Source organism: Durio zibethinus, chromosome 8 (assembly GCF_047325235.1).
Source record: "Durio zibethinus cultivar Kanyao isolate XHJ-2024 chromosome 8, ASM4732523v1, whole genome shotgun sequence".
Taxonomy (NCBI): Eukaryota; Viridiplantae; Streptophyta; class Magnoliopsida; order Malvales; family Malvaceae; genus Durio; species Durio zibethinus.
Genome location: NC_143169.1, coordinates 20,951,079 through 20,962,634, shown reverse-complemented (window position 1 = coordinate 20,962,634; position 11,556 = coordinate 20,951,079). Strand labels below are relative to the sequence as shown.

At 38.2% G+C, this 11,556-nt stretch overlaps 1 protein-coding gene and 3 non-coding genes across 4 annotated transcripts; 2 read left to right on the top strand and 2 right to left on the bottom strand.

The window, feature by feature from the left end:
- Positions 1–1,449: 1,449 nt before the first annotated feature.
- On the bottom strand, positions 1,450–2,236 carry LOC149517610 (uncharacterized). The gene is made up of 3 exons (XM_089765084.1): positions 2,215–2,236; positions 1,734–1,802; positions 1,450–1,691 (listed from the first exon to the last, which is right to left on the bottom strand). Exons 1-3 carry the CDS (start codon positions 2,234–2,236, stop codon positions 1,450–1,452), a joined length of 333 nt encoding a protein of 110 aa, XP_089621210.1.
- Positions 2,237–6,589: 4,353 nt separating this feature from the next.
- Positions 6,590–6,749, top strand: LOC149517609 (U1 spliceosomal RNA). The gene has a single exon (XR_016344337.1). It is a non-coding gene; the product is annotated as a U1 spliceosomal RNA (small nuclear RNA).
- Positions 6,750–9,509: 2,760 nt separating this feature from the next.
- LOC149517608 (U1 spliceosomal RNA) lies at positions 9,510–9,669 on the top strand. Its single transcript, XR_016344311.1, has one exon. It is a non-coding gene; the product is annotated as a U1 spliceosomal RNA (small nuclear RNA).
- A 334-nt stretch (positions 9,670–10,003) lies between these two features.
- LOC149517607 (small nucleolar RNA U3) lies at positions 10,004–10,225 on the bottom strand. Its single transcript, XR_016344341.1, has one exon. It is a non-coding gene; the product is annotated as a small nucleolar RNA U3 (small nucleolar RNA).
- Positions 10,226–11,556: the final 1,331 nt, after the last annotated feature.

Below are 11,556 nucleotides of genomic sequence, written 5' to 3'. Positions count from 1 at the left end.
TGTTGCTTGATCCATTATTCCCCTTTTTTTTTTTTTTCAAGACATCAAACACCGGTAATAATCGTGACACAGCCTTCAAGTGAAAATCTTTACCTTGCTTGGTACCACTAAATGCCATATCCGGTGTCAGTTGACCCTTCAGTGTTTACATTTCTCTAGTAACAAATGAGCTCCCTTGATACCAACAAATGATAACCACTCATACCATTTCTACCCCTTGTATGTAGTTTGTGTTAGGTGTGGGCCTGAAGCTTCCATCTCTTGGAATCCATTTGTCTTGCCAGACTCGAATACTCTCTTTATTGCCCACGCGCCACCTCACCCCAAGCTCCAAGACCCTTTTCCCCATCCATTTACTCCTCCAGGAAGAGGACGGTTTTTTGCCAGGCTCAGCTTAGAGGAAATCAGATTTGGGGAAGTACTTTAAGTACCCTGTAAACTAATGACGAGGTGTTTTGTAATAAACGCCAGCCTTGTTTAGTAATCATGGCTTTGTTAAATAGCTCCATGTCTTTAAATCCCATGCCACCCTTCTTTTTTCCAGTGCACATTCTTTTCCAAGCCATCTAGCAGATCCCTCCTTTTTTCGATGACTATTGCCACCAATATCTACTGATGATCATATTAATTTCATGGCATAGTCCTTTTAGGAACATGAAACATGACATTGCATACCAAGACATTTACTGGAGCACTGACTTTATGAAGACCTCCTTGCTTTCTTGTGATAACCATCTATAGCTTTACTGTTCGATTTTCTTTTCCATCTTTTCCACAATTCCTTTAAATGCTCTCTTTTTCTTTCTATCGACATACATTGGAAGTCCAAGGTATTTTTCAGCATTTGTTGTGTCTTGTACCCCAAAAGAGTTCTTGATCATCTCCACGACATCGGCACTTTTATTTTTTATTAATAAGTATGCCTAATTTTTCGCAATTGGTCTGCTACCTTGAACCTTCTTCGTATACTTCTAGCAAGTTTCTCACGTATTTGCATTCCTCTTGGTTTGTTTTGAAGAAAAGTAAACTGTCATCTGTAAAAAATAAGTGAGTGATTTGCAAGCCTTTGACACTTGCACGTACTTTATGTAACAAGCCATCCCGTTGGTATTTGGACAAGAGTGTTGATAGACCCTCTGTACATATCAAGAACAAGTATGGTAAAAGGGGGTCTCCTTAGTGGAGACCTTTTCGTAGGAGAAATTTGTTAGTCACACGTCTGTTAATGACCAACTTGTAGGTAACAGATGTAATACAACTCATAATAATCAACCTCCATCTACAACTGAAAACTAATATTTCCATAATGGCATTAAGACAGTGCCACCCAACCCAGTCATAGGCTTTACTCATGCCTAATTTAAGGGCTACTCAACCATCCATGTCCTTCCTCTTTCTATTCATGCTATGGATGAGCTCATAAGCAATAATTGCATTATTAGAGATTAATCAGCCTGGAACAAATGCACTTTGATGTTTGCTAATATAGACAGAAAGTACATGTTTCATCCTATTAGCTAGGGTCCTGGCAATGATTTTATAGAGAACATTAAAAAGACTTATAGGAAGATATTGAGACATTCTCTTAGGGTTGTTGGTTTTAAGGATGAGTATAATTTGGGTATCATTGATATCATTAAAAAAACCATCCCCGTTGAGAACATGTAAGCAAGATGCAATAACTTTCGCTCCTACAATATGCCAAAATTTCTAGTGAAACGAGGCAGACATACCATCTGGTCTAGTAGCTTTATTCGGATGTATCTGTTTAACTGCTTCATAAGCTTCTTTGACTATGAATTCTGAAAGGAATTATTGTTCATCTCATTTGTGATGCAAGGGAAGATTGTTTCCAGGATTTGATCAGTGACGGGTGGTCCTTGTGATTTTAACAAATTTTTAAAATAACTTACTGCTTGCTCTGCCACCCTTAATTCATCTTCGTGCCAGAACCTATCGTCATCCTCCACGCCTTAAATTTCTGTTTATTCTTCTCTTTTTTGACGTTTGAGCGTGAAAAAAATCTTATATTACCATCCCCATCATTAAGCCAACTAACCCGGGCTCTCCACTTCCAAAACAATTTCTCTTGTTATAATAAACGTTTAGGCACAATTTTAGCTCCTTTTCTTTTGCCAGGTTGTCCTTATTCACCTCCTGTTATTGCACCTCATAAAGGTCATTTTTTTAGTTTTTCTATTTTGTTCCTCATACCAAAAAATTTTCCCCTAGCCATGTACACAATCTGTCACGTGTCTCTTGTAACTTTGCCTTCACATCTTTGTATATTCCATTTACCCAACACGTTTCCACTATATATTTGCTTTCGCCTTCTGTGGCCTACATGGCTTCAAAGCTTTTCTTCTTTCTTTTGACAACCACACCTTTCCATTTGGCCCTTTTAGGATCAACCATGATTGGACAATGGTTCAAGACTGAGTAAGCCAAGTGTTTTACCAGAAAATTTGAAAACTCCAACTATATGCTTTTGTCACATACCTAAAGAAGAGTCATGAATCTCACATCGAACATAATAAGAAGGTCACTAAGGTATATAAGGGTTTACACCATCTCTTCTTTGTGAGGCACTTTTTGTAGGATAAAACCGTGAGATCAGGTGAGCCAAAACGGACAATACCTCACAAGGGTGTGAACCGTGGCAGGAAGACTGATCTGGGACGCCGAAAGGGTGAATGCCCGGGTCTCGGAGTCGCGCGGGTTCGAAGCTTAAGTCTCGACCCGTGACAAGTGGTATCAGAACCAGTGCTAAACCGTTCGATGCACGCCAAGCACCTAGAGGGAGATCGACAGGATGGCCAACCTCCGTGACGAGGGCGTCACGAGGTTGGGTGTGGGAGAATGTCACGGACCTAAGGAAGAGTTCTAAATCTCACATCGAACATAATAGGAGGGTCACTGGAGTATAAAAGGATTCACACCATTTCCGTCTTGTGAGGTGCCTTTTGTAGGACAAAACCCTAAGGTCAGGGGGACCAGAGTGGACAATACCTCACAAGGGTGTGGTCCGTGACGGTTAGGCTGATCCGGGACGCCGGAAAGGTGAATGCCCGAGTCTCGGAGCCGCGCGGGTTCGAAGCTTAAGTCTCGACCCGTGACAAGTGGTATCAGAACCAGCCCTAAACCGTTCGATCTACGCCGAGCACTTCGAGGGAGGTAGGCAGGGTGGCCAGCTTCCGTGACGAGGGCGTCACGAGGTTGGGTGCAGGAGAATGTCACGGACCTATGGAAGAGTCCTGAATCTCACATCGAACATAATAAGAGGGTCACTGGGGTATATTAGGGTTCACACCATCTCTTCCTTGTGAGGCGTTTTTTGTAGGATAAAACCGTGAGGCCAGGGGGCCAAAGCGGACAATACCTCACAAGAGTATGAACCGTGGCAGGAAGGCTAATCTGGGACGTCGGAAAGGTGAATGTTCGGGTCCCAGAGCCACGCGGATTCGGAGCTTAAGTCTCGACACGTGACAAGTGGTATCAGAGTCAACCCTAAACCGTTCGATACACGTTAAGCACCTCGAGGGAGGTAGGCAGGGTGGCCAACCTCCGTGACGAGGGCGTCACGAGGTTGGGTGCGGGAGAATGTCACGGACCTAAGGAAGAGTCCTGAATCCCACATCAAACATAATAGGAAGGTCACTGGAGTATAAAAGGGTTCACACCATCTCCGCCTTATGAGGCGTCTTTTGTAGGACAAAACCGTGAGGTCAGGGGGACCAGAGCGAACAATACCTCACAAGAGTGTGAATCGTGGTAGTTAGACTGATCCAGAACGCCGAAAGGGTGAATGCCCGAGTCCCGAAACTGTGCAGATTCGGAGCTTAAGTCTCGACTCGTGACACTTTGTTTGCTACAGCTCTATCCAATCTTTCTCTTATACTATTAGCCACGTTCCTACCTCTCCCCCCAGAAATTGAGGTCCTAAAAAACCCACATCGTGAAGTTTTGTTTCCTCCAAGATTGATCAAAATGCCTCCATTTGCCACGCCGACCTTATGCTCCTGCCCTCATTTTCGTTGTCTCACATTATCTCGTTGAAGTCACCTAAACAAAGCCAAGCATTATCACTACCCTAACCAATCTGCATAACATCTCCCAAGCAAACATGCCTTTCCCTTGTTAATGGTTCTCCATAGAAGCTCGTGATCCTCCATGTTTTCTCTGTTGAGTCTTTAACCCCCATATCAATATGATATTTTGAAAAGCTCCACAATTTCAGCGTTACTTCCTCTTTCCAGAGCAATGCTAAACCTCCGCTTCTACCATTTGCTTCGACCACAATCATACCTTCAAACTGACACTGCCTCCTTATTCAGTCAATTTTTGTTTTATTAGAGATAGTTTTCGATAGAAATACCAGCTCAGGATCTTCCCTCTTCAGAATGTTCTTAAGAGTTCGGATTGCACATGGGTTCCCAAGGCCACGGTAGTTCCAAGCTAAGCATTTTATTGATCTCAACAGGACTAAGATACTAGCCTCCACCGTTTCCACAAATTTGTTCCCCTTATCATTTTTCTCATCCCATTTACTCCTTTTCCCTATGCTATCCATGTCCATTGTTGCTATCTTGTCAATTCCCAATTTTCTCCTTCCCATGTTCGCTTGTACAAATTTCGTTCCCTCCTTTGCAACCCTGGCTAATTGCTTCCATTTTTGATATGATTGCATCCCTGGGTTAATTACCTATCCCATGTCTCTTTTAACTTGCTCTTGGCTAATGAACCTATCATTTACCATCGCTTCTGACTCAGCCAGCTTCATTTTTTTTCCTTGGTTGCATCTATTTGATCCATCATGCTATTGAAAATCGTCTTACATGAGACCACGTGATTACTCTGCATACTTTGCTTATCATTTGGACCTTTTAACGTGGGCTTCATCATAATATTATTTTTGCCCAATATGTTAGGCCTTGATCCATAACCCCCTAATCCATACACCCTAAGACCATCAGGTTCGAAATTTGACAATCCCTGTATTTTTATGCTAGAATTATGAGATTGTTCTGCCTTTTGTAATCAAGTCATTATGCCTGTATCTTCACTCTCCTGATTTAATGAATCCCAATTTTCATGCACGTAACTGCTATCTTGATTCATCACTAGATTCAGCTTCCGAACAACTCCCTCTCCGGCCATCGACATTAGTTGCTCATTGTTATGACAGATTCCTCTCCCTTTGCCTTGCATTCCAATCCTTACATTTCCCTCATCCCATGGCGTAGGTTTGTTTTGAAGCGGTGAGGCCCGAAGCCATCCCCCGTACTACCTTATTTGTGACGACTGACATTGCTCCCTTTTCCCATTGCCACATTCGTCCTCAATATACCCTAATCTTCCACAAACGTAACAGAAGCTAGGTAACCGCTTGTAGCTTAATCTATCCTATATCTCCTTTACCTCAACTCCTGTGGTGAGTAACACAGCCTTCCTTAATGGTCTTGCTATATCTACCTCAACAAACGTAGGAACCAAGCCCAGCCTCTTGCTTCAGGGGTTGCATCAATTGATTTAAGGTTGCCTATTTTCTCTCCAATTTGATTTGCGATCTCTTGGTTTCGCATGCCTAGTGGCAGTTCATACACCCTTACCCAAAAGAGTACTGTATTGAAGATACAATCCTCAGGCTTTAATCCACCATCGTATTCTTTGAATAATATTAGTTGTTTCTCAAAGCTCTAAGGCGAACCTTCTATCACTTTTTTCATGTCTGCACAGTATGAGAACTTAAAAAGGAAAAAGTTGTTCTCTAGATCTACAACATCGACCTCTCTTGCTAGCCTCCAGATTAACTTCAGTGTGCTCTTCATCGCTTCTTTGTTATAGGATCGATTGGTTAGTAGTTTCCCAACCATCCATGCTTTTTTACCGTTGGCCTCTTGACCTGATCCATTTGTATGTGCCTTAAATATAACTGCCTCTACAGAATATCAAGATTTGCCTCCATTCTCCAACCACAAATTGCCCACCTTGATCTTCAACTACACCTCACACTATGATTCTCAAAGACCACCTAGCGACAATCTTGAGATAACTCCCTTGCACCCCAAACATAACTTACTAAACCCCTAGGGAGATACAAGTCTCAAAAGACTTACTAAACCCTAAAGAAGACCACCTTGTTTTTTTTTTTTTTTTTTTCATGTAAAAGAGATCGCAACATAAAAGATTGAAAAAGAGATAAGAGAAATTGTAAGTATTGAAAATCGAATCTGTACTTTAAAAAATTTCATCTTTTAAAAAAAAGATCAATTAATCATTTGAATTAAGATCCAATTACTTGCTATTATAATACCTAGTAATTTGCTAGTCCCTACTTGCCAAAAGTTAAATGTATGGATTTTGTGTAGTAATCTGGAAACTACCTAGTGATTTGCTAGTGCCTGTTTGCCTTCAAATGAGTTCTGACAAATGTAGGCAGTCAAGAAAAGGAACGTTGTTATGATGTCTCTAAAAGAGGATTGAACCTCACTTTTACCACTTCAGTCTTTAAACAGTCCCGCATCACTGAGTGAGGATAGTGTAGCATAGTGCTGTGTTATAAATATGAGGCAAGCTGCAGCTTTTAAGCATACTTACCTGGACGAGGTCATCGGGCGATCAGGAAGACTCATAGCCTAGAGCAGTGACTTTCATTGCACTTGGGAGGGTGCCGCCCTAAGGTCTCCCCAGGTGGTATAGCCTACGTCATAATTTGTGGCAGAGGGGGCCTGCGTTCGCGCGGCTCCTACCAAATTTAGTTTAAATCTTAACATTTATTTTAGTGTCTTTCGTTTAAGTTTAGACGTTAAAGTTTCATGTGCTGAATTCGTTCCTCGGTGCTTCTGTAGAAATCTGCCTAGGTCCTTTTCTCCTGATGAAGTTCGATGTTTTTTGAAGTCTGGAAATTTTTTTATGACTTGGAATGAAAATAATTGAACTTTTCTCATCAGTTAAGAAAATAGATGCCAATGTCTGATATAGTTTCTTTCCTTTTCACCTTTCCAAATTATGAAGCCGACGTAATTATGAACCGGAGCATATGAATCCTGGGTCATATGGTTATCACCAGAACTTACCACCAAATGTGATCACATATAAGTTGTATGGTCATGAGCGTCTCTATTGCGAGTTTTAGTTCAAGGATCACCTGCACAAGCAAATTACTTTCTGTCATGGATTCATGGCAACGATGTCATGGTGCTGCTGCTGTTGTTTGGCTGAGATCTCTATCCCACATTGTGAACAACTTAAGGATGATTTACACGGTTTAATTGGAACTTTGGTGCTTCTACTTGGGTTCTTATGCGTCGCCCATGCGTTGCATTACTCCAAGGGCCTGGCCCGGGTTCAATCAACTGGATAGCTTTGCAAGTCTTACCAACCATTGGCAAAGGTTCAAAATTCTAGGTTCTACTATAAGACAGGGCCATGAAACAGTTACAAACACAAAGTGTACGATTCCCAGATGTGAAAGGATATCTATCCTTTGTAAGTGGTATTCTGTTTTCAAATTGTTGTAATACAATGGTATTTTGTGTTGTTGATTTTGATTGAACATGAAAAACTGATAAGAAGAACTTCAGCATTCAAATTCTTTTATTTTCTTCACCAAACAATATTTTAAAAACATTAATGTTTTAAACATGATCATCTATAATTTTAAAAATGTTTTAAATATTTGCTACATAATGTTTTAAATCATTGGATTTGCTAGCAAAAATGCCACAGATTACTTGTTAAAATTCCAAACTAAAATGGAAAAGGAAATTAAAGATCCATTATCAGAAGTATCATGAGTCTAAGGGGCAATTTCTTTCAAAGAAGTGAAGAAACCGTTTGTCCGTGAAGAAGTACTAGGAAAAAATCTTGCTTTTAACATTCACAACCAGTTAAAACACTAAAAGCCCATATGCCACAAAAGCTACTCTCTCCAGAAATATGATATTTAAAATAGTTAGGTGATATGTTCAGATGTCTGAAAGTTAACCATAAAACTATTTGTGTAAGCAGAGTTGATTTAGCGTTTATCTGGCTGACTACGATCACATTGCTGTATTTGTGCCTTGTTTTAATTTCTTTATCAATCTCCTCAAAATTCTGCTCAAGTTTACAAGAAAGAGCTTTCAATGGCAATTACTAGGGCATTGGCATCCATTGCTGAGGAGATGACACTTATCAATTATGATAGATTAGATTGCATATTGCTCAATATATATGTAATTATTCTAGTTTCTTTTTTTTAGTTAGGGATAAAACTCTGACTTTGTATTTTTGAATTACATAATTGTTGAGCTTGTAGAGTTATTTATTTAGTATAATTAATACACTGGGAAAGGCAATTGAATTGTAGCATGGATTTTACTAAGTTATTTTGGGGTATCAATTTATTAACATAAATTCGATCAAATATTTTGGCGCATAACTTGTCCTATATAGATGATTGTATAGTTTTTCATGAATTTGAGAGATGAGTAAGATTATTACTGTAAATTGCTTTTACCTTTACAGATCAATTAGGACAACATCCGTACTCTTTCTTTTTTTCTTTACTAACCCAGATCGATAAGGAAGATGATCGTGCTCTTTCCAAACTATTTCCAAACCCCCCCTTTGGCCTTGGTTCAGACCTAGCCTTTGAGAATATCTGGAAGGGCTCCCTTCAGGGTAATGCCCTACGATTCCTAGTTTTGAAAGGTTTCATATCTATCCACTGCAAGTACTGATCTCTCTTTAGGCCTGGTTTGCGTTATTGGACTTCATTTTTCTTTCACATCAATATTTGTATGGGATGTGTTCATCATACTTTTCTAAATGCAAGATTTTGTCAATTTCTTTTTTGATGGGAGGAAAAATAATTCTTTGAATATAAAGACATGCATGTAACTATCATTTTGGTGATTTTCTATAACTCTATTCTATATATACTATGATAATTCATTGTCTTTAGAATATGCTGTGATAATTCAATGTCTTGATTAAAAAAAAGGTCAAATTTTTATCAATATCATAATTTTCTTTCAATATTTAGCAAAAGATCAGTTGAACAAGTGCATTTGAGTATAATTCAGCTTGCAAAATTGTTATTAAAAATGGTAACTCTTAGCCATTTTAATTAATCTCAGGTTGACTATTGGGATAAGTATGGAAAAGCTTTTATAAAAATGAGATGCATCTCTTCACTTGATTTTTGGTTATATAATGGAAGAAGTCTCTTCAATCAATCTAACATAAATCTCATCTCTTTTATTTTAAGAAGTGAATTGAAGACTGTCAAATTAAAATCTCAACTTATAAATATCGAAAGATCCTTTTAATTTGAAGACGATGGAATTACCATTTTACATTATTGTTTAATCAAAACTTTTAAAAATGTCTTTTTTTTTTTTTTGAGAAAACTTGGACTCTAGACAATAATATGTACAATATCACTTGAATCCCACATCCCTATCATATCATAAACCAAATATAAGCGAGTTTTATAAGGTGGAATCATATCCCAACATTTGAACTTACTTACCTGGATGGGGTTAATGGGTGATCAAGAAGACCCATGGCTTAGGGCAGTGACTTCCATTGCACTTGGGTGGGGTGCTGCTCTAAGGTCTCCCCAAGTGGGAGAGCCTACGTCATAATTTGTGGCAGCGGGGACCTGCGTTCGCGCGGTCTCTACACAATATTGGTTTCAAATATTCTTCCTCTAGTACCGTAAAATTATCCTACATTTGTGCAGAATGCCATCCGAATATTTCTTTGAGTAACGCCGCCTTTTTAACTTGAAAAGATAATATAAGTGGCTCTGAAGTAGTCTAAATTGAAGGTAAGCATGTATTATTTTGGATGCTGCTGAGCACAAGCTGTCTTTGCAAATTAGATTCATTATTACCAATTAACCAATTGGGAAAAATCTAAAATCAATTGTTCCAAAACATCTGTACTTTTTTAAATTGGTTTGCAATGATGCATTACAAATTATGAGGTGAAACAAAAAAAAAAAAGGGAAAATAGTCTATCAGACAACCTTGTGATCATCCTAACTGGTACAAACCCTTGGCTGAAAACGATCCTCAAATACTTCAATAGGCCACAGGTAATCCATTGAAGGGGTTTAATCACGCTTTGATCACAAGGTCGTGATTCATCAACCAGACTTGATATCCTGTCTTCTTTGTGCTCAAGGACACAAAGGTCTGAGCCTATAGAACAGATCCTGTTCAAGTAAGGTCGTGCCTTTTTTTGTTGATTCGACCTATAAATTTCATACATGAATTGTCAGATTTTTCGTTGTTGGAAATCACGTCGTTTTAAAATTAAATGATTGGCATAACTCATCTCATCACTAAAAAACTTCAGTTCTATCACATCTATCGTTTCCCTTTCCCTTCCCCTATTCTCTACTGTCTTCTTTTGTTCCATTTTCCATTTCCCCCAAGCGCTAATCAACTCTTTTAATCCTACAAATTTCAAAGCAACATTTTAATAAAATTTTGATGTGAATCTTCAATTTTTAATTTTAAAAAAATTTCAGGCTGATGTATTGGAAGAATGTTGTCTAATTGACTTGCAACAATTCAACCATATGGTTGTGTATTAAAGCTGCTTGAATCCAAGTATGGCAGCATTCAATGACACTATTTGTGGAAATTGGAAGGCAAAATGGCATGCCGAAATTCTTATCTCAGGTGCATTAAATGTTAGTACATTTTATATACAGATCATATATTTCTATATTAGAGAAAATGAAGACAGAATCGACTATAGAGGAAAATTGTATGCAGCAAGAATAGCCATATCGGGAACAAGAAAGCTCTCTCATGCCTCTTATCTACAACATAAATGAATGAAAATTGAGAAGGAAAAATAAATAGAAAAAAAACTCTTTGTCTTGATGATTTATCTATTACTTTCCAACATCTAAAGAACACTAGGAAAACAGGTGTTTCGATCACAATCTGTGAATGCAAATGGATTCTGTATTCTCACTTGATTATGAGATGAAAAAATAGCAGGAAACTTGAAATTGTGCATGCAAAAAGAGAAAGACAACAGTGAACTGGGGGAGGAAGTGTTCTAGTCAAGTAAGATTAGGGATCGATGTGGACAATTTTGGATCCTAAATCAATGTTAGGGAAAACTGTTTAGGACATTTCAAAGAACTTACATGAAAAGCTTATCGGTTTTTGTATAAATGCAATAAAGCAATAAAAAAGGTATTAAATAAACAAAAATATCATGAGATAGTAAATAAAAATAAGACAAAGATATTGAAAGTATCTGAAAAAAAAAAATTGAAACCCATGTGTACACCTGTAAAAATATCACAACAAAAAAAAAAGTTAAGGTAATAAATGTCATATTTAACGAAAAAATCTTAAAAAAAAAACATTAAAATTTAAAAATATACAAAGTTATAAACATGCTGACTGATTTGTCTAGCATCAATTAGATATAAGAAGTGATTGACTACAATAATAATGGTGAATCTTGACGATAAAAGGTATTAAAGAATCTAAATTGGAGGAAACAAAGAGCAAAAATAGAAGAGTACCATAGTCAAAT

What these genes read in the sequence shown, in the direction of transcription:
- LOC149517610 (XM_089765084.1), bottom strand. Translation starts at nt 2,236, where the DNA reads ATGGCTAGGGGAAAATTTTTTG. An exon ending in GGCTAGGGGAAAATTTTTTG is followed by an intron (nt 1,803 to 2,214) that starts GTATGAGGAACA and finishes AATTCCTTTCAG; the next exon opens with AATTCATAGTCAAAGAAGCT. An exon ending in TAAAGCTACTAGACCAGATG is followed by an intron (nt 1,692 to 1,733) that starts GTATGTCTGCCT and finishes GGCATATTGTAG; the next exon opens with GAGCGAAAGTTATTGCATCT.